The sequence below is a fragment of the Mastomys coucha genome, unplaced genomic scaffold (assembly GCF_008632895.1).
Source record: "Mastomys coucha isolate ucsf_1 unplaced genomic scaffold, UCSF_Mcou_1 pScaffold18, whole genome shotgun sequence".
Classification (NCBI taxonomy): domain Eukaryota; kingdom Metazoa; phylum Chordata; class Mammalia; order Rodentia; family Muridae; genus Mastomys; species Mastomys coucha.
Genome location: NW_022196900.1, coordinates 50928549 through 50950958, shown reverse-complemented (window position 1 = coordinate 50950958; position 22410 = coordinate 50928549). Strand labels below are relative to the sequence as shown.

At 39.1% G+C, this 22410-nt stretch overlaps 1 protein-coding gene across 20 annotated transcripts in view; it reads left to right on the top strand.

Annotated features, from left to right (window-relative positions):
• Elavl2 (ELAV like RNA binding protein 2) overlaps positions 1-22410 on the top strand; it is a 149543-nt gene that overhangs the window by 75183 nt on the left and 51950 nt on the right. For 9 of the 20 annotated variants that reach the window (XM_031377841.1, XM_031377838.1, XM_031377840.1 and 6 more), the window contains 2 exons: positions 12636-12726; positions 15456-15699. In XM_031377841.1, coding sequence (XP_031233701.1) covers positions 12655-12726; positions 15456-15699 — 316 coding nt within the window. In that variant the 5' untranslated portion in view covers positions 12636-12654. The remainder of the gene's footprint in view (positions 1-12635; positions 12727-15455; positions 15700-22410) is intronic. The other 11 variants (XM_031377847.1, XM_031377849.1, XM_031377848.1 and 8 more) reach the window with 3 other exon arrangements.

The following is a 22410-nucleotide window of genomic DNA, read 5'->3' as shown; positions in this document are numbered from 1 at the left end:
AAGCCATCTAGATTAAAAATAATAGACAGTGGTGAGAAATATTCCTTTTAGGCTGGATTGGAAGAGTTTGCAGACATAATCGCTCTAGGCCTGGCCTGCAGTAGGCCCTTCTGAAAGTCTTGTCATTGATGAACGACTGTTTACCACCAAGTGGTTTGCATGGTCAGTCTACTGTTATGCTATAATCCCTTTATAGAAATATTCACTTTGCATAAGATAAAATTGTAGCAGAGAGTGACTACTACTCAGAAACCAAATCAGAAAAGGTTCAGCCAGTGCTTCTTTGTAATTTCAAACTTTGATAATAAAGTAGTTTATTTAATGTTAACTGCACTGTGGATGCCATGTGTTCTCTCCTGCTACTCTCTAGAGCTTTAAACATTGCAAATGCCTCATTTCTTTTTGTTCACATTCATGTCTAAACTCAGTTGTTTTAGTTAGAGGTAGTTTCCATAGCAGCGGGTGACTTTGTCCTTTCTTCTTTTCTTGGTGAAACATTTAGCATAGGTCAGCCAGAATGGCTATGGGTTCTGGATATACAAGCTTTGCTTGTATTCCTTTAACTTCTTGGGGTTCAAGGCTACTCAAGAAGGGGGAACTTGGAATGCTCATGTCTTGTGTACCTATGTTATGCCCATCTGGTAGAGGTGCCTAGTATATCAAGTGTGTCAGAGAAATTGCTTTCTGACCTTGACTACCTCTTCTACTTTTACATTTATACATTAGACTTTAGCTAAAGGACAGAGGTACACTCTTCACATGTGGTCTTGGTTTTATTTATGCTTCTTTGTTGAGATCTGCTTATCTTGAATTGTGATGTGGTGAGAGTGTGAGACACACATACCTGTTTTCTTTTCTCCCCCCTGCTTACTGAAGCCTGTGTTCTAATTAAACCTAACAGCTAGGTTTTTAGTGGTAATGTTGACTCAACTAGAAGCTTGAGATTATACTGAAAGTAATTATATTCTGAAAAGAATATGTGTATGTTAATGACCAGCCATGGTTGCCTTTACAATACAGACAACCTAAGATGATTTTACTCATGCAGGCACATGACGTTGTGATAGAGAATCTTCTTCTTGACAAGAAATGCTAGCCCACATGGTTAAATGAGTGAGTGTACACCTGTTGCCTTGATTTGCCCTCATGGCTATTATTCTGCTTTGTTAGACTTTTTGTGCTCATGATGAGAAGGCAAAGACATGTGAGGTGCATGCAGGAGGTGTAGACTCTCTAGTACCCTGGATGGTTATTATCGTGCCTAGCTCAGTGTTTCTCTGAATTCTTGTATCTCCTCTTTGTAGACAGATACTCCTTTTAGTCAGAAGAAAGCTAGTGAGGATGCTGCAGGTGAAGAGAGGGTGGGTAGCAGTGGAAAGCAGACTGGGAGTGAGTAGAACTGCTGGTGAACTGCTAGGGTTTATTGTGGGCCATGGGAGTGCTGGCGTGTGATAACCAGATAGGTGGTACCTTCCTTGGGGAGCTGAGGCATTGCTTTGTAGGCAGCATAGAGTCAGCAATAAGCCTTGCAAAGAGATGGTTGTGGGATGCTGGCTATTTGGGGGAAGCTCCATGTAGTTCGGAATTGGAAAGTACATTGCAAATGGGATAAGCATGCAAGCAGAGTAATTAGGAGGCTTTCAATGGGCTTCTAACCCTGGTTTTAAATCCCAGTGTTTCTACTTTGTACAAATGTAATAAAATCCTCATTTATAGCTGGGCTAGGTGGTACAAGCCTAGAATCCTAGCTCTATGAGAGACTTGAGACAGGAGTATCATAAGTTCAAGGCCTGCCTTAACTACAGTATGAGTTTTAGGGTAGCCTAAGCAACTTAGAATAGACCTTGTCTCAAAATAAAGTAGGAAAGAAGGCTGAGAACATGGCTCACTCAGTACAACACCTGCTTAGCAAGTTACTAGGCCTACCTGCCTTCTGTATTACTTCCCTTCATTTGAAAATTGAACATCATATATATAATTAATTGAAAATAATATATAGGACTCATACTGCATGTGAAGATTAGATGAAATCTTTAAATTATTTGGCATAGAATAAGTAGTCAATAAACAATAGCCTTTTTTTTCTTCTACCTTTCCCTGTTTTAGTCAAAGGATTCTTTGAATTCTCTAAAAGGCAGTTAGTTAACAACCTTTTTTTTATACCAAAATTATGCAAATTCTGTGGAGGATTCAGGGTACCTTATTTTTCTTTTAATTAAACATCTCAAAACCACAGTTAATGCAGGCTTATAAAAACCATGTTTAAATTTAAGTTGGCTTGATACTCATAATGGAAGAAACATGATGAGGGGAAGTGAGTAGGCCTGTGTGATTGCGTAATTTCCCTGATTGTGAAGAGCATCAAGTGACTGCAAGGTTAGGCACTTCCTCTCCCACTGAGGCCAGACAAGACAACCCCGCTAGAAGAACAGATCCAGGGACAGACAACACTTCTTGGGATGTCGCCTGCTCCAGTTGTTGGGGACCCATATGAAGAGCGAGATGCATATCTACTACTTATGTGTGGGGAGGTCTAGGTCCAGCCCTTTGTATATCCTTTGGTTGGTGGTTCCGTCTCTGAGAGCTCCAAGGGTCTAGGTTAGTTGACTCTGTTGGTCTTCCTGTGGAGTTCTGATCCCCTCCAGGTCTCACAATCCTTCTTCTTCTTCTTCCTTGAGTCCTCAAACTCCATCCGCTGTTTAGCTGTGAATGTCGGCATTTGTCTGAGTCAGCTGCTGGATGGAGTCTCTCAGAGGATAGCCTTGCTAGACTCCTGCCTGCAAGCATAACAGTATCATTAATTGTGTCAGGGATTATTAGTACTTGCTTACTCATGGGAAGGGTCTCAAGATGGGCCCGTTATTGGGTGGCAAATTCCCTTAGTCTCCTCCATTCCCATGACTGCATTTCCTACAGACAGGATAAATTTTGGGTGGAAAGTGTTGTAGGTGGGTTGGTGTCCCTATTGCTCTGTTGGGGTGCCGGCCTGGCTACAGGAGGTGGCCTCTTCAGGTTCCATATCCCCAGTGCTGTGAGTCACAGCTAAGGTCACCTGCATTGATTGTTGGGCCCTTCTCTTATCCCAGGTCTCTGTCTCATCCTGGAGATGCCCCTACCTCCTCACCATCCAAACCCCTCCCCCATCAGTTGCAGATTTCCATTTATTCTCATGGCCATCTGGCCATCTCTCCTGTCCCTCCCTTCAGCAGATCCTGAACCCTCCCAACTCACCTTCCCATCCCCTCTCCCTCCCAGTTCCCTCGCTCCATCTGCCTCTCAGGACCATTTTATTTCCCCTTCTAAGTGAGATTCAAGCATCCTCACTTGTGCCTTCCTTCGTGTTTAGCTTCTCTGGGTCTGTGAAGTATAGAATGGGTATTTTTTATTTTATAGCTAATGTATATCCATTTATAAGTGACTACATACCAGGCATGCTCTTTTGGAACTTTTTTTTTCACTCAGGATAATATTCTCAAGTTCCATCCATTTGCCTGCAAGATTCATGATGTCCTTATTTTTAATACCTAAATAAGGTATTAAGGCATGGATGTACCATATTTTCTTTATCCATTCTTTGGTTGAGGGACATCTAGGTTGTTTCCAGTTTCTGGCTACTTAAGAATAAAGCTGCTATGAACTTAGGTGAGCATGTGTCTTTGTGGGATGGTGGAGTATCTTTTGAGTATACCCCCAGGGAGTGCTATAGCTGGGTTTTTAGGTAGAACTATTGAGGCCATGCACTTTTAAAGTAATGCAAACTAAAATAGATAAGGCTGTAATCCAGATGTGAGGCAGTGCTTGGGCTATTGACACTATCTATATTTAAATACAGTGTTTAGAGATCTGGGGTTAAAAATTGCAGCAATTGAAGTAAAAATTTCCATCTTTCTTTGTCACCATTTGTGACCGTGCTAAATGTAGTTTAACGTAATAGCATCTGCTTCAGATGTCCAGGACAGGCGATGACACTAATGATTAGGAAAATGTTTTCTGTCCAGTGTTCTCATTTCATATGAGAGCCTTCTGAAATTCTGCAGTCTTGTTGCCTATTTAGATGTTGGGAGCTGCAGAAGGGGTTATCCAAGCTTAACCTGAAAGACTGACAGATTTTCTATGGTAGCATTTTAAAGAAGCATTTTTCTTTGTCTAATGATAATGATGCCAACTTCATACTCATTAAGCACTTTAGTTTGTAAAGTGCTTTGACATATTTTCTGCTTGATATTTGTACATAACAAAAGCTTTTAAAGAAAGTAGACCCTTCCCCCCCTTTCCCCTTTCTCTCTTCCGAGAAAATAGATAATTCAAAGGGCTAAATGGTTTGAGTCTCTGGAAAGTTTTTCTTAGGTTCATGGAACCTGCGATTACATCTCTACCTTCTTTCATTCCTTGTACTCACCAGGTGATAGGTCCTGTTTTCAATAACTTGGAAATATGCTTGTGTATAATTACACAGGTGATTCTGCACACGGAGACTTAACATTTGTCCCACTGTTCAGTTCTAACTCAGGGAACTAGCCCTGTGACCTTGTATCCACCCGGAAGCATGTGTTTTGAGTGTACTTTGCACTACTAATGTGAGGATGGCATGGGAAGTCAGAGCCCACAGAAGTGGAGTGAGTGCAGAGTGTTTGCTCTGTGAGGGTCAAGGGCATTGCCTGAGTGCTGAATCACCTTGACTTACTTCCTCTTAAGAGGGATGTCTGGGATTGTGTGAGTGGTGGGATTAGTAAGGTGTGAGGAAAAGAAATGTGTGCCTGTTGTGTGGTGGTAGCATTAGCTTTTTTGCTTTTTTTTTTTTTTTAAGCTTTAACTCATGTACATTCTTAGGCAACCTATCTGCTAGAAATGTCCTTGGGATGCTTCCTCCAAACTCTCCTCTCATTGGAATTACAAATAAAAATAACCTGTTAATTGAATGCAAATTGTTGGAATGTAGTAAATAACTAGGACTTTAATTACCACAACAAGTCGCAGATGTACCTAAGCCTTTTTTTCCTAGCTGGGATGTAGGTTTTAAATAAAACTGCCATTAGAGGAGAGAGCAGGAGAGCTGGATCAAGGGAAGTAAAATAACTATTTTGGTGTGACTCTTGTCTTTAAAGATGCCCCAACTTACCTTACTAAATAATTCATAGTTGTGTGTCTAAATTGAATGCATTTACCCCTTGGGATTTTGCACAATGTTATACAGGTAAATTCCAGTAAGACAGCACACTTCTCCGAAACAAGGGGCATGGACAAAACAAAGGAGGGCGCTACTCTGCTTCCCATGGTGCCTTAACCATTACACAACTGTGTGTGTCCTAGGATAGCAGCTCTTAGTTTTCAGTTTCTTCTAAGTCCTACAGATATTTGTAACCTTGCACCATTATGAAGAAAATGTACATACCTTGTTGTATCAGCTGACATTTCAGATGCCTTTATTTTTTTTATAAACTGCTTAGGGTTAAAAGCTAAGTATAGCATTTGAGATCTTTTTTCTTTTTCTTCCTTCCTTCCTTTCTCTCTCTCTCTCTTCCTTCCTTTATCTCTCTCTTTCTTCCTTCCTTTCTTTCTTTCTTTCTTGTCCTTTTAAATGACAGTGAAGAGTAAAATGTTACCCTAAGTGGCCATATGGAGGATTGTGACCCTTTATAACAGTTGTGAGTTAAAAAGTGGTATTTCTGTCCATAAGCCTTTCTTCTCTTTTATATTCCCTTTGAAATTAAGCATTCCTCCTGTTCTGGATCTTAAATATGACAGAGTATTTTAGTGTCTCTATCATACAGAGGAACCATGTTTTTAATCTACCTTAGGAGAACACTCAACTACTGGGATTAATGTGAGGATTTCCAATCAGCCTTTCACAAAATGTTCTACCCTGAGGGAGTTCCTGATAGCTGTGATTTCTGTAGAAGAATGTGAAGTTAATCCAGTTTCTGTGCTGATTACTATGTGAGCTGTCTTAATTTAGTAGTTCACATCTATCTGCCTGTATGCAACAACCCTGCTACAGAAACAGAAGGTGAAATTGACTTGATTCTCACTATACTCTGTTCCCTTTTAGGTTCTGCAGTCAAATAAAGCCTTGGAAATTAATTAGGCCCACTGATTCATCATTGGAAGTTAATAGTTTAGTATATTCCATGTAATACCAAGACGTAGTCAACCCACAGGCCCATTTCACTATTTTACAGTAGGACAAATGGCCCTGTGAAGGAAAGTGTACTCTCACTTCACATTTATTAAATGGTGTCTGTAATTTTAAAACTTTTTGGGGAAAACAGATTTTTTTCTTGTTCTTGAGTGACTTAAATGGATTCTTAATACAAAACAACTTTCTTGGGAGTGGTGGCACACACATTCATTCGTTTGTTCCTTTGTTATTTTGAGACAGGGTTACTCTGTGTAGTCTTTATTGTCCTAGAACTATCTCTGTAGACCAGACTGGCCTCAAGCTCACAGAAATCTGCCTGCTTCTGCCCCCTACCCCCAGTACTAGGATTAAATGCTTGTATCATCATGTCAGGGCAGGGGGTGGTAGTACTTTAAGACCAGGTCCCAAGAAGTAGCTCAGGCTGCTTTTGAACTCATCCTGGTCCTTATGCTAACCCATACATGAGGGCTGGGATTGCAGGCATGTGAAACCATGTTGCCTGACTTTAGCTAAGCCTGTAAAAGTAAATGATGGTTGAGTTTTACATTTGCTACTAAATGAATGAATACTGAATTGTTTTTTGAAGAATGCACTATAAATTCTTGCAGAGAATAGCTTGATTTAATACCCAAGGTATTTGATTTTTATGCAAGGTTTCCCGAGACTTTTCCTTCTCTTTAAGGTCCAGCTCTCTGTGTGGAAACCTTTCCTTTGTTTATTCATCTTGTATTCTTAGTCCCTAGCAAAAAGTACATATTTTGGTGATTTTGTTCGGATACAAGCAGTTGGAAAGAAAACCAAGTTTTTTTTTGTTTGTTTGTTTGTTTTGTTTTTTGATAGTGGATTTAAGCAGTTTGATGCTACAAAGTGTAGCCATTGAGCTATATGCTTTCTCTGGAGTATATTCTCAATCTGATGGTTTCCCCCTGACAGCACTTTGGTCAGAGTCTCTCATACTTATGTGCCTGGGTTATTGTGATTACTAACTTGCCTGGGCTAACTTCTTCCAGATTTACTGAGCCCTGCTGGTCCTCCCACTCAGGAGCCACATAGAACTCTTTATATTGAAACCCTTTTGTAGTTTCTTTTCTTCAGATGACCTTCAAGGCCTGATGTGATCCGGCTTCATCACCTCTTTGACTGGCCTCTCACTCACTCTCTTCATCATGTAGCTCCTCATTGCTGTACATAGCAGCTTAACTTGGACCTGCCTGGAATATTTGTCTTGGTAGTCCAGTGGGGTCTACAATTGTTTTCTCTTACATTCCAAATTGCTGTAACAGAGCAAGTAGCAGCTTTATTTTTTTAAACACAGTACATGTTACTTTCTGACTATAGGTCAGAAGTCCATTCAGAGTAGGTCTTAGTCAGCCAAGATGAAGTTCCCTGTGGAGGCTTGAGGAGGAAAGGTTTGCTCATCTGCTTTACCTGTTAGAGGCTGACTGAAGCCCTTATGGTGCTGTGACTTCTGGAGAGGGTGACTTTCCCATTCCCTTCTTTGATGTACAGGAATCATGGATACTTTTCTGCGTTCTCCTGGATGATGTAGGACAATCTAATGTTTATGAGCTCTGTTTATTAGCAATCCTAATTCCCCTTGTGTAATATGACAGATTTACAGGCTACAGTTGAATGGGATGTAGACATCTTGGATGGACTCTATTCTCTCCACACACTAACCAGCTTACTTCTGTTTGCAATAATGCTGGCTCAAAGGTTATCTTCTCAATGACATCTGCTGTTTATTAATTGAAACTACCATCATTAATCTCAATTCTCATTGCTACTTCCTCTGCTCTACATTTCCCTTCATTTCAAAACATGCTTTCTTTATATGTGTTCTTCTGGCTCTGCTTTATATATCTTCTATTGCATGAGTGCACCCTGGTAGTTTCTTCTTGGAGTCAGTTCCCCTTGTCACCTAAAGCTTCCCATAGACCCTAGGAGGCACATGCAGGTGTCTATTGAATGGATGAGCAGGATGGGAAGTCTTTTTAATTTAATTTAATTTATTTTCCAACTGACTAACATGATTGGCTGTAATAAGTGCAGAACAAAGGGATGAATTTGGGGCCCTGCATTCACCTTCACCCACAAAGCTCATAGCCTTTAATCCTGCCAACTCTGAAACTCCAGACCTACATACAAACTGGCATCAAAAGAGACTTGAATTGTGTGTAGAAGCTGTAATGGGCCAGTAGATAATACTAGCTGCTAAAGAAAGTTTCATGTGGTATTTATTCCTGCAGCAGGTTGGTCTCATGTTAACCTCAAGGACAACTATCTGAGTCTGAGGTTGAAGAGTTTAAGGAGCTGGTGAGATAAAGTGATATAAGGTTGACTTGACAGGAGTTTTATGATCTAGGGGTTTATATGAAGCTTAAAGACCAATTATTGTGTAGGACTTATGAAGCAAAGAGTTTTAAAGAGAACACACCAACTGTTCATCCTCCTAGCTCATGGGTTATCTCTGATTTCAAAGCTTGGTTGAGTATTATCTTGTTTACTTCAAAAAATCCAGAAATGTTTCATGAAGCTGTCATTGTAATGATTTCAGTGGGAACAATAAAGTATTACCTGCAGCAGTGGTGACCTCACAGACATGTGATTTCATCTGTCTTCAGGCTGCTTACTCTGCTCTCATAACCTATGCCCCTGCCTACTTTATATTCCAGTTTCTTAGCGGGAGTTCACTAAAGGAAGAAGGTCAGGATCCCATTCCTCTCATCTTTACTTTTTAAACTTCAGAGATAGGTTCTTCCTTCCACCTTGTAACTTCAACTTGGTGTTTAGAGGAAGTCATTACAAGGGTTCTGCCCTGGTGGTATACACCTGGAGATGAGTGTATCCTAGCCCCAAAGAGTGTGGAGTCATTGTATCCAAACTGGGTCTTTTAGTCTGAGAGAGATGCTGGTCCTTGCCTTTAGCTAGGATTCTTTTGTAGAGACATCATTTATATTTGCCTAGCCTTCCTAGCCAGTATCAAATTCAAACCATTTAAGACCTGTAACTTAAGTATAATGGATTTCTGAATTCCTTTGTATCAAAATTTATTTTCTGTTGGCTTGGCTTTCTGTTCTCTTGGCTTTTGACCATTTTGCTAAGTGATCTCTAAATCCCACATGGTCTATCTTCATAACTGTACTGGACAGAGGTCTGGGACTTACCTGTGCCATGTTTCAGGATTTGTTTTGACTTTTGAGTTTTTATAGTTGGCAAACTGTTCCTGAGGTAGAAATCGCACACCTGTTCACTTCAGAGATAAATGGTTTCCTTTGCTAAGCTGTGTAATAGCAATGTGGATTTCAGGGAGTGAGTGCAACTGGTGGAATGCTCCCAAAATGGAAAATATTCTTTCATTGTTATGTTTATTGTGAAATACTTGAGGCTGCGCAGAAAAACAAAATGTTGAGTTTACATATATTAAAGACGGTGTGGTTCACCCTTTTACTCCCTAACCTTGGAAGAAACTGCTCTTGATCTTCCCGGTACACATCTCTCAGAGGGAGACCATCAGCAAAGCAAGACAGTAAGGTACTGGGCTTGTCTGAGGGACAAAGAGGGTTTAGATGCCAAGGCTGGAAATAGTAAAAGGATGCAGGGCACTCAGTGTTTGTAGTGTACCTAGTGTTTAATCTGATAGGTAGCAGGTGGCTGTTGATGGTTTAAGAAAAGCTCCCTAGAAAAGTGAATGTGGCTTCAGATGAGGCAGGACCATTGGAGAGGCTATAAGTCTGAGAGCCTATATCAGTTTTACTTAATTCCCCACCCCCTTAATGCAGTGGTAGTTTTCACACTCCTAGGCTTCACTCAGGATAGATCAGTGTGGTACCACTGAGCCAGATTGCCAGCCTGGGAACTGGTATGAGGAGTGGAGGAGTGGAATGTTAGGGCAGACTGAACCAGCCTCACTAGGAGTTTTGGAATGATCATCTCAGCTCACTGTTATAACTCTGACTTGTACAGATCTGATGTCTGTATCTGATGGTATTTAAGCTTTGGAATCTATTCTCCTAGCTCAGTCATAACACCAGGTGAACTTAACACGAGAATTCTCAAGATATTTTAAAAGTGACTAGAGTCTGTCTTACATGGTGGCTGTCTGGAAGAGGTTTTAAAATAGCAAAGATTATCTTAGTTTACAGAATGTTTCTGCTGTTGTTTTGTTTTTTAACTATGTAGATTAAGAAATGGAAACTTTTCATGTTTTTATATGTAGTTGGGAAACTCCTGGGCCAGTTTAACTTCTCATATTTTTACTGTTGCCAGCTATGAGAAACAAAGTGCTAGTTTTGATTTCAGAATTCCACCAGTGTAAGAACAAGTAGATGCAGAAGTACAGAGTAATGTTCACAAGAAGTACACATAATTGAAAGAAAAAAGAAGGGAAGAAAAAAATCAAACATGGAAAGCTTTAGTGCCTGTTGTAGCTAAATTATACAACCTCGAAAAAAAAAGCTACCTTGCCCTGTGAGATCCATGCTCCCATCAAACTGTTCCTCACCATTATCTCCAGCAGCTCAACGCAAGTATAGAATATTCTAGATTGATCTATGAAAGTGCCTTTTCATAAATTATTGTGCTGAGAATAACAGGATAAAAAGCAGTCTGAATTGGCACAATTGATGTCTAAATTAAGAGGTGAACATATATGAAACATTTTTTTAAGCCTTAAAATTAATGGCTCTGTTTCACTGAAATACAGCTTTTTTTTTTCCTTTCCAAAGAGCCTCAGAGCCAGTAGAGTCTATAAATAGCGCACAGCCGGGTTGTCTGTGGTAGATTGAGTGGAGCAGAATCACCTGTCCTTAAGTGAAGGGGAAGTAGCTTTACATTTTTAGTAACTGAATTGTTGGCCAGCATAAAGGTAAGGGCCATGTGAGCAACTTATTTATAACTTCCCATAAAGGTGTGTGTCTGCCTCAAGCGGAGAGACTGTCTGGCTGCTGAGAATGTAAAAGTGCAGTGGAATCATTTTCCATCAGTGGCCCTCCCAGCTTAGTCGCTTCAGTAGAAGCTGTTCACATCTCTGGGGCTTGCAAAGGAGGGTGTCAGTAGATGAGCTCATTAGTGTCTCTCTCCTATGGAATATAGGGGATGAGGCCATTAAATCATTTTAACCATGGTTTTAGGTAATATTTGGATATTAACTCCTGAATGTATTCTGGACATATATTTTGGCTTGGTTTAACCTGTTGGGTGTGGTTGTCCTGCTTCAGGAAAGTTGGTCTCTTGTCAAACTATTTCATGGCTATAAATAAAGCATGTTACTCTTATCTCAGGTTAAATGTAACTGTTCAATGAACTGTTCGATGAAGACAGCAGGGTTAGACTAAAGTCTCTGCCTACGGTGGGAGAAAGGAAAAAGAGCAAGGCATTTGCATGCATCCACTGAGAAGCCTTCAAATCCGTTCATAGATGCCAGAGTCCACTCTGTGTTCACATTTCATGTGAATTATGTACAGTCAGGCTTTTAACTCTGAAGCTGAAACTTGCAGTTACTAAAATGTAAGGAGATAGTTTTTTCAGCCCTTGTTCATTATCTATTTCTGAGCCTGGGTTTTCCTAGTGCCATGTTTGTCATTTTAAGCATATGGGTATATAGCTAAAAAGTAAACTTTGGCTTTTGGGCCACTATCAGAGCTCCGTTTAGTTTTCAGGTAAGCTAAATAAGGGATAAATGGCCCAGTTAATGCTATTCAAGGCCTCCTGGCAGGACTAATTTTAAAGTATGGTGGATTCACAATTTACATATTATAAAAATATTCACTTGATTTCATTCAGGGACAAAGCTGACTTCCTATACAGTCATTACTCCAAAAAAAAAATCCTATTTATTAGTCTAATTATTTCAATAGGAAGATATTGGTTTACTGCCTCTTAGTATATGTGAACAGTTCTGGGTGAAACTTGGTAGAGACTAGTGTGACTGTAGTGGCAGAATAACCTCGGGGGACTTGGTTCCCTTTTAATTTGAAGTCCCAGGATTAGGGATCATTTGTAGTATAATGTAACAGTGTGGGCAAATACAGCTTCGCTTAATGTCCCTTTGATATTTAGGAGAGAGAGTGCTTTTATGCAAAGCAATCACTTTATGAATCGCTTGACTGCTTTTCTCACTAAAATTTCATTCACATTTCCTCCCTTCTACCACATCCATGAGAGGACTGCATGTAGTATTTTCATTTCATTTATTTACTTTTTTATTATTTTTGAAATGGAATTTAAGGTAGTTTTTAAAGATAGATACCAAGACAAGTAGGTAGTACCATTTTAAAATCAGGCTTTAATTACAAATACTTAACATTTATGCAAGAAAACTACATGTTAAAATAAATTTGGAAAGATTAGATTGGAATTGCCTCAAATTCAATTAAGCCCCACTGCATGGACGTGCTGGGAATATGAAGACAATCACTGTAAATTTGTGCAAGCTGACATGTTGCATTACCTTGCTCTACTCTAACGTATGGTACTTTTTGTGTCCATATTGCAGACGGCAACTCCAAACTAACATGGCAGTCAGACTGTGTGATGTGGCTTCTCTGCTTAGAAGCGGTTCGTGGGCAGCAGAGCCTTGGACCGGGGTCTGTGGGATTTTTCTTAAATTCTGTAGGCTACTTTTTTTAGCATGTTGCAGAAGTGCCGAGGCCATACCAAACACTTGAACCTTTAATTTGGCATACTAATGTTCTTATGTACTGTGGTATGGCCATCAATAAGTATTAAAAGCACATTGCAATTTTAACGGTGGTGGTATATATAGATCAGAACCGTGCTGTTCTATGTAACTGAAATAATTGAAATTAGGATTTTAGTGCAGACTCAAAAGAGTGACAAGCTTTTTTAAAAAACAAAAACGAAAACAAAAGTTTTGGTATGGTCTGAATACTAAGTTACCGTAATTCTTTACATTCTGTTTACTATGTATTTTTTTGGTTACTACATTTTGAAGTTATTTACAATTCCTGATTCTAAAAAAAAATTTGAAATTGTAAATCTGGCTGAAAACTATTTGCCCAGTAACTGTTGAAAGACTGTGCATTCTGTGAACAGTTGTGTTGAGCCTGTCAATGGAATATGCATTATTTGGAAAATATAGCACATTAGTATCATTTTATTCAGAGCAGATGGTCCTATAGCTAAAAGATGCTGCGATTTTTTTTTTTTTCAGTGCACACAGCCTACTGCAGCTGTTCACTTGAATGTTGGCTTAGGAGCTCATTCTTGCCACCTGAACATGGAAATAAATGTGCAATTAAGTGAGAGTGTTTGCTGTCCTTACTACACCCTGCTAATTTCAGTCAGTGAACATTTATATTTCACATGCCATCCCAATGAGCTCTAGACCGAACCTCACATTTGGGCTTCTTGTACTTTGTGTACATACCCTTGCTTTTGAATGATGAGTTTACTTTAATGGGCCTTGGCCTCTTTCTCTCGTAGTACATGGTTTTTACAGTTGATGAGTAGAGGTAGCCCTATGAAAGTTTTGTGTGAGAAGAGTAATTCACAACCAACCCTCAAACTGGAACAGACAGACTTTTACCAGAAAATCTGAAGCCTCCCTTCTCATTTTCAAATAATGTCAATTATAATATATTTTGATTTTTTCATACAGAAGTCCAAATATTTATTTATTATTCTTTAAGTATTCACTGAGAATACTTACCCAAGAAAAGCAGTTTAAATCTTGGGGTGGTGGGGGGAGTTCATTTCTTTGGAAAAGAAATGAAACTGTTGAAAGGTTACAGGTTGGTTATTTCCTCACTACTCTGGCTTGAGTTCCTTTTTATCTCCATTATGCTGATTCTTGTCCCTCACCAGTCTGGATATGGTCTGTTGGCCAGTCCGTCTGGTGCTGCTTTCTTAGGTAAACTTCTCCTGGCAATTGAGATTTTGTATCCACAGATGTACACTTTCATTTTTTTGTAGGCAGTTTGCTTTTTAAAAGACGTTTTCCCCATTCACCTATAATCAGCCCCTTTCCCCCTCTACCTTGCTTTTTTCTTTTATCAAATTCTTTGCCTTTCCTGCATTAAAGCCTCCTAAAGCTAGCATGCCATCCTTCTGAGTTGTCAGGTTTGAGCAGTTCTTTGGGGAGCTGAGAGGTATATTCGATGAGACAGAGTGTAATCTTTTCACTGATGCTTTGATTTTTGGATTCCCCCATAGTCTTGGCTGTCCAAAGTTGGACAGTTATTGGAAAACACTTTTGGAGAGTGTGGGGCTGTGGTTCATAACTCTTTTGTTCAAAGCCCATCAAATTACTTTTAGAAAACTACATCCAAAATTGTATAATAAATGATTTTTAGAGTAGTTGGAACTGTTTGAGGCAATTTTCCCCAACTCTGCTGTTCATCTTTTTTTTTTGGTTTATGGACACCTTGCTCCTTGTGTTTTCTATAGCCTTGGGCTGGCCTGTTTGCAGAAGTTGTGTGTTTATATTGTTGTTTTTGTGAACTGGATATGCATTTTTTGGTCTTGTGTTCTTAAAATTAGAGTCAAGGCAAAATATTATCCTGAATTGTTTGTGGATGCTGTTTTGGTGCTGTGGATCAGATATTTGTTGGTGGTCATCAGCTGCCAAATTGACAAGATGGTTAAATAGAGTCTACAAACGTAGACAGAATATTCATATATTTACTCCCAAGTTAACTTACCCTTTCACTTCTGAACATATAACATCTATTTTTTTTAATTTCTTACCAATAATAGTGGTACAAAATAATGTTAATCAAAAACATTTCAGTATGTAACCAAAACAGTACATGTTGACAAATTTTTATTTTTGTAAGTACTTTTGCTCAAAGCTCCTTGATTTTGTTACCGGATGCCTGTCAGTCTTAGGTAATTGACTCTTGTGAACTGAAGAATTCTCTTCAGAATTACTATAGCACTTTTGTTTGTTTGCTTGTTTGTTTTGGCAGCATGTTAAGCATTTTTGTTTTCTAGAATAATTTTTAGTCAGGACACAGTTCTGTGCCCTTTGGTATTAAATCACTTCCTCTGTGGATACTACAGGTGAGTTGAGGGTATATGACTATACTCAGGATATGATTCTAGAAAATGTTTCAACATTTAAATTGTGCTTATGTGCATGTATGGAATATGTATGTGGAAATATAATTGTAGCCTTATGTTGAATAGCTTAATATGAAATACAATTAGTGTAGGTGTTGCGCTTTTTGTTGAAGCTTAATTGTAATCTCAGCAGAATGACTTGTGTTTAGTGACACGTGTTTAACTCTTGGGTGGAATCTCTAATAGGTTGTGAAATATGAATTCTGACATTTCTTATTTTCTCTGTTTTTAGCAGGTAATTGCTGCCATGGAAACACAACTGTCTAATGGGCCAACTTGCAATAACACAGCCAATGGTCCAACCACTGTAAACAACAACTGCTCCTCACCAGTTGACTCCGGGAACACGGAGGACAGCAAGACCAACCTAATAGTCAACTACCTTCCTCAGAACATGACACAGGAAGAACTAAAGAGTCTTTTTGGGAGCATTGGTGAGATAGAGTCCTGTAAGCTTGTAAGAGACAAAATAACAGGTATGCAATTTTATGTAGATGGTTGACATTTAAAGGACCATGGGTCAGGATATGAGGAAATGTTTTGGGAAAGCTGTATCTGATTTTTAATTAATTAATTTATTTATTTTTACTGTTGTCTAAAGACTGGATCTCACTCTGTACTGCAGGTTGGCCTGCAGCTCATGATGTAGTCAGGCTGGTTTTGAATTCTTGACAGTCCCATATTGCTTACTGAATGCTGAGATTGCAAGTGTGAGCTAGATGTATTTTAACTGAACACTGAATTTATTCTGAGATGAAGGATGCTGCTTATTGAAAAATGTGTGTGTGACAGTGACTTTCAGTTTACACTTTGTTTTGTCAGTACCCCTGAGCTTGCATAACTGAACATTTCAATAGTGAACTATAAAGAGAATATTTTGTTTTAGAAAGGGGAAGGGGTAACTTACAATAAAATTCTCCCATCAAGTCACTTTGATCCTTCTGCTTATAGTAGGTATGATAAAGTACTGGTTAATATGTTTCTAGTTATAAATAATTGCAATGGTAGAATTAGAGAATAATGGGAGTTTGTATTCTGTTTCTTAACAAGAAGGTATAGAATATGATCATCCTTTTTACTGTAAAAATAAAGAAGAAAAGATGGAAAGTTGGGCCTAAGTAATTCTCCATTTGCTGAATTTGAGTAATAGGTAGTTAAAAAATAATTTTAGTGTCCCTTTTTAAAAAAATCTGAGTATGTTCTTATTTAAGCCCAAATCTATTTAAGGAGCATGTTCTTGGAATAAGAGTTAATGATTCCTACTGGAATTGTTTTAAAATGCTAAAACCATATGGCATTAAGTGTAGATAGACCCCCCTTAGGTCTTTCATGTCAACTTTGGTGGTGCATATAACCCCTTTACACAGTTTATAAACAAGCAAATCATACTAAGTTTTGAAATGACTAAAGTTTCCTTAAAAGTGGTATGAAGGGTCAGGCCAGGCATTTGATTTGTAAACTGGTCATGTGACCATGAACAAGCTAGTTCCTGGCTTCATTTCTGGTTAATTGACATTAAGGACAGAGATCATAGTGGGGGGCATTTAGGACTTCCATCCAGGTGATAAACTGAGCAGCTCTGTAATTGAAGCTCGGAGTCTCGTTTTTTCAAGATCTCTAAGTTCCTGGAGCCAGTGTCTATGCTTGAGCCTCATTGTTCTGTTCCCTGACGCTACAGACTGAAGACCACAGACAGCTTACTTATCACATCAGATTAAAAGGAAACACATTTCCTCCAAGACATAGTGAATAATCCTATATGTTGCTTCTGTGTTCGTTATCTTGTCAGGAGAATTCTTCAGTTGTTGAGAACTCACACTCAGATGGATCCAATTTTTCTTTAGTCATGTGCTTGTGCATGCGCCTGTGTGTTTGCATGTATGTGTGTTTTGAGGGGTGCAGAATGGCAATTGAACCAAACTCTTCATATGTGCTATAGGTGAGGTTCTATCACTGAGATGTATTCCTGGCTCTTTTTAGGTTTCCTTGACAAACATAGGACTGCCAGTATATGAATTTAATAAAGAGCTTTTGAAAAGTTGGGCAAGGTAGAAAACAATTCTGTCCTCTCTACTGGATTTTATCTTTACGTTTTTAGTACAACAACAATTTTTGCTTGTGTATTATTTTTAGGCTTTTGAAATAAGTAACAAAGTGTGGTAAATGACATGCAGGCTGTAACATCAGTTTCTGTGATTTCTTGTTCAATTGTTCTGTGGCAACCCTACCAATATAGGATGAAGATGCTTGACTAGTGTGTAAAAAAAAAAAAATCACTTTTCTTTTTATGAAACTGGGAGTGATAAGTGAAAATATTAAAAAGCTTATCCATCTTTCATATTAGACATTTGCCACAGAAATCATTGTAGGAGATTTTCCATATCTTATCCCTGGGTAGATATCAACTGGAATGATCTTATTTTTTCATAAACACTTTCCAGGACTGTTATGAGGCATAATGGGGTAAGTCTGAGTTCTGAGTCTTTATATCTATGGGTTCTTTGGCTCAGTGTAGTAAGAAGTGCTAATGTAAACATGTGGCTTACCTCAGACACAGTTAGATGCTGAAATGGAAGTGATTCTTGATGTCCTTTGCTTCCCTATCCTTGCAGTTATAGTTCGTGATTGTATAATTTCTATTAAAATATCAGGAAGGGATATTAACTCACAGCGGTGCCTGAAACCAGTGCAAGCCCAAACTAGATCAAATTCAGCATGGCAAAGGGAGGTGGGCACACAATCCTGCCTCTAACCATGGAGTGATTTGCAATTGTTAGCTGATGAGAAAATAAGGGTCAGTTTTCTTTTAAGAGTGTAGCCCCTGGTAAGTTGACTGTACTCCAGTGGAAGACCACACATTCAAGAATATTTTGGGCCATACATACTCATCTTGAAGGGTTTTGAAGAAAATTATTGGATACAGGGTTGGGTAAATCAAGAGTAGTTAGTGGGGTGAATATTAGGAAAATGCATTGTGTGAAACCTGAAACCCTTAAGTAATAAAACCTGAAGATTGGAGTTGGGTGTGGTGGCTCACTCCTTTAATTCCAGCACTCATAGGTAGAGGCAGTCAAATCTCCTGAGTTTGGACAGCAGCCTGTTCTACACAGAGAAAGTTCTAAGACAGCCAGGTCTACATAGAGAATCCCTGTCTCAAACTCATCCCTCCCAGCCCAAATAATAATAAAATAAAAGCATTGGACCCAAAATATTTTAGTATGGGATAAAGTAAATACTTTCAGACAGACATCATTTTTTACATTTCAGTTTTTAATTTCCACTTGGAGTTTTTCTAAAATAGTCACTGAGAATATAAGGAAAACTGTCCAGAGAGCCAGTAGCAAGTCCAGGAAATCCCACAGTGACTGGCATAGTCACACTGGATGGTTTTCCCATTCATTTTCTTTGAGATAGTTTTCTGCTATGTAGTCCACACTGTTCTGAAACTGGCCATTTTTCTGGTTCATCTTTCCAAGAGCTGGGGATTAGAAGTATATGGCACTCGTAAAGGCTTTAAAAGCTACAAAAGCCCTCAACAATTATTTAAGCACTTACCAAACAGTTTAGTCTGAAGTTCTTGTGACTGTGGTTTGGTCAGAGGTGATGTTTGCACTTGTATGACGAGCATGGTACTAGGAAGTGTAAGTTAAGAAGCCCAGGACTAGAACAGCGGCCAAGGTTCTAATCTTCTCATTCTTTGCCTGGGCATTTTCTCTTGCCAGTTCTTGGTGGTAAGAACTTGCTTTGGATTTAACCGCAGAATAAACTAATAGATAATTAGCTTGAGTAGAACTTTTACAGAGCTATTAATGGGCCATCTTGTGGAGAGGGTGTTATTTGGAAAGGGAATGGATGAGTTTTGAGGTCAAGACTGAAGGTTATACCACCTAGATAAGAACACCCACATTTATCTCACAGTTGGATCTGTGGTTGTGTACTTGAGTGTTTCTCATATCTGGTAACAAATTTGCCTAAGAAAGAGAACAAAACCAACCATCCATCCAGCCTTAGATTCTGGATGCTTTGGAAATCTGAAGCCAAAGATCTCCACAGCTGATTGTGAGGCCTCAGCAGTTGAGGAAAAATGGGAGTCTCTTGAACTGTGTGCCCAGGCATTCTAGTAAATGCCAGTGCATTCTAGCAAGCACAAGGCACTAGGTCTCCTTCAGACTTCCTGACTAGGAATCCTGAGGGAGTCTCAGAACACTATAGGAGCCTGTGGAATTTTCTTTAGTTCATCAGGAAGACAGCAAGAGGGGTTCCTAGGTCTTCCATTTGCTTGGTATTGGAGGGGCTGAGTAAGGCGCTGAAATTGAGGTAACTCATTTGTGACTAGCTTAAGCTTAATGGGTCCCTTCATGACCACTGGTCTCTGATGAGTTCATTCTTAGCATCTAGGACTACAGGTTTTACAATTCGAATCTTGGGGCACTCTCTTTACTGACTACCTGCCCCCATGAGTATCCCTTATGTAATTTACTTTCCAAATCAGGATAGTTCTGTCATAATCATGTTTCCTTTCTTGGAAAAGGAAAGGCTCAGAGTTACATTTGGGCCTCAGCTAATGGGGGCCGCTTGTATATCTTGGTGTGGTGCCTCTCTCTTACTCATTGACATCCTATGAGGGCACCTTCTGTGCTGACTTTATTTGCATCCAGTTAAAAGTTTTCCAATAGACAAAAAAGAAAGACCGATGCAAAGTAAACAAACAAAAACTCCAGGGACCAGACTTTGCAGGTGTTGATCACCCTTGTTAGGTATAATTGAATGGTAATAGAGGTTGTTTCCTCCCTTTAGGGCGGTGTAGCCAAATTCATTCTTAGCTTCCTGAGAACTTTAGAGCTGGTTTTTATCCTTGTTTACTCTACCAGAACACTGTGATTTTTCAAACATTTTATACAGATTCTCCCTCCTTTTTTAAGTAATTCTCTCTCGTTTTTTAATGCATCAGGATTGAAATGGATAGTGGTATTTTTTTATTAGTCTAATACATACCTTCGAATTTAATAGCATTTGTTTGCTTTCAGTCATGGCGGACAAAGGCTGTTTTGATGAATGTTAATTTGAAAATACAGTGCTGTATGTCAGTTATTATTTGGAGTGGATAGAGTGTCAAGTGATCAAGAATTCTGAGACAAGTAGTTAGCAACAGCAGGGTGGCCAGGCGTGTGGGTGGGCAGGAACTTCAAAAACACCCATTCTGAGCCTCTGTGTTGTTTAATCATAAGGTTAGAGGCAAGGCTGTGTGCATTTCCAGATCTGAAGCCCAGGATAAGCACTTTGTGGGTGTTTATCTATCCTGAATAATTTAGTTTTAGATTTTAGAGCTAAATTAACATAAAATAAAATTTGCATCAGATTTATGGACCTACTATGAAAATTTGAAACATCTCAAACCACAGAAACTTCTGGATTTTATCAGTATATCATTAGACAATATCATTTTTGATGTATCTTCTTCCTTTCCAAAGGTTATATAGTTAACCATTACGAGAGATTAACATTACAAAGATTTGTCACAAAGGTTTGAGGAAGGCTTTTGAATTTATTCCAGACTCATTTTTGTTGTGTTACTCAAACGGTTTGTGTGTGCGTGTATGTATGTGTGTTGGGGGGAGTATGGTATATGCATGTGAGTGTATGGGTATGTGTGTGCTCTTGAATATGTATGAAGCTCAGAGCAGGGCATCCAAATGGATCTCCACATTGTTGCCTTGAGATTGGGTCTCATTAAACTGCAAACTGTCCATCAGCCTTGGTGGGCTAAACAGGGAGCTCTCAGGATCTGCCTATCCCTGTTGCTTAAAGTTGTTTGGCCATGCCAAGCTTTTAACATGGATGCTAGAAAATTTGAACTCAAATCTAAATCTTGAAGAAGTCCTCTTGCCCACAGACACATCTCTCCAGCCCTATGCTAGGTAGTTTGAAATACTGTTTTCAAACTCATGTGTATATGTATGCCTACATGAATTTATATGCAACCATGTGCATGGAGGAACTTGCAAAAGCCAGAGGACATTGGACTCCCTGGGGCTGGAGTTATAGGCCATCATGAGTCATCTGATATGGATTCTAAGAACTGAATCTCTGGGTTTTTTGCAAGAGCAGTAAGCACTGTTAACTGCTGAACCATCTCTTCATCCCCTAAAGTAGGTATTTTTATAGAACAGTTTTTGGTGTCAGTGTTGATAATGCCAATACAAAATTACTGAAACATATATAATATATACATATGTACATATTTAAGAAGTTAGATACACTACTTTGCCGCTCTGGAAGAGGAAAAATCTTCTAACCTGTTAGATTACTGTATGAATACAGGAAACTAGTGAAATTCAAAGAAGTAGTTAAATAAGGGAGTGAACAGAATATATTTTTAAAAGGAAAAGTTTGGCTTTTGAAGGATGGTAAATTACAGGACAGCGTTTAGAAAGTCTATAGGGGAAAATCTAGAAGGGAGGAAGGTTGTTTTAGCAAGGTGTTTGTGTGAACTTGTCTCAGGTGTGCCATCTGTAATGACAGAGGTCATTCCTTTAGCTGATGTGGGATGAGGAACACACAGACCCTGGAGGAAATCTATGCCTTGCTTTTGGGTAGAACAGGATCCGGGCAGAGATCCCTTCTTGCCTTTGTTGATTCTTGTCCATCTTTAGCTTAAATAGTGCCTATGTAAGAGCAGACTATTTTAGGGTGATACTGTGGGATTTACTCTTCAGATATGAAGCTGAATTATCTACCATATTAGTTACTTTTCTATTAGTAAGAGAAAATCCCATGACCAAAAGCAACTTCCAGAAGGAAGACTTTATTTTGGCTGATAGTTCCAGGAGAGGCCATAATAGGACAGTATTGCCACAGTATGTGGACAAGGATGCTGGCTGATCACCTCTCACCTGAAAGCAGGAAGCAAGAGAACCAACCGGAAGTGGGATGAAATTATACATTTTCAAAGTATGCAGAGCTCCACATGTTAACATTTGGTAAACTCCCCAGGGCCATCAGCTGGGAACTAGGTGGTAAAACGTGAATTTGTAAGGGATATTTCTCACCTAAAGCACACCTATTTATCTCTATACTGGAGTACAGAATCAGCTTGCCTTTGATGTTTTCACTCATTCATTACCTTATTGGCTTGACCATCATAACATTACAATTTATTTCCTTAGATTTTGTCAGAAATCGGAATT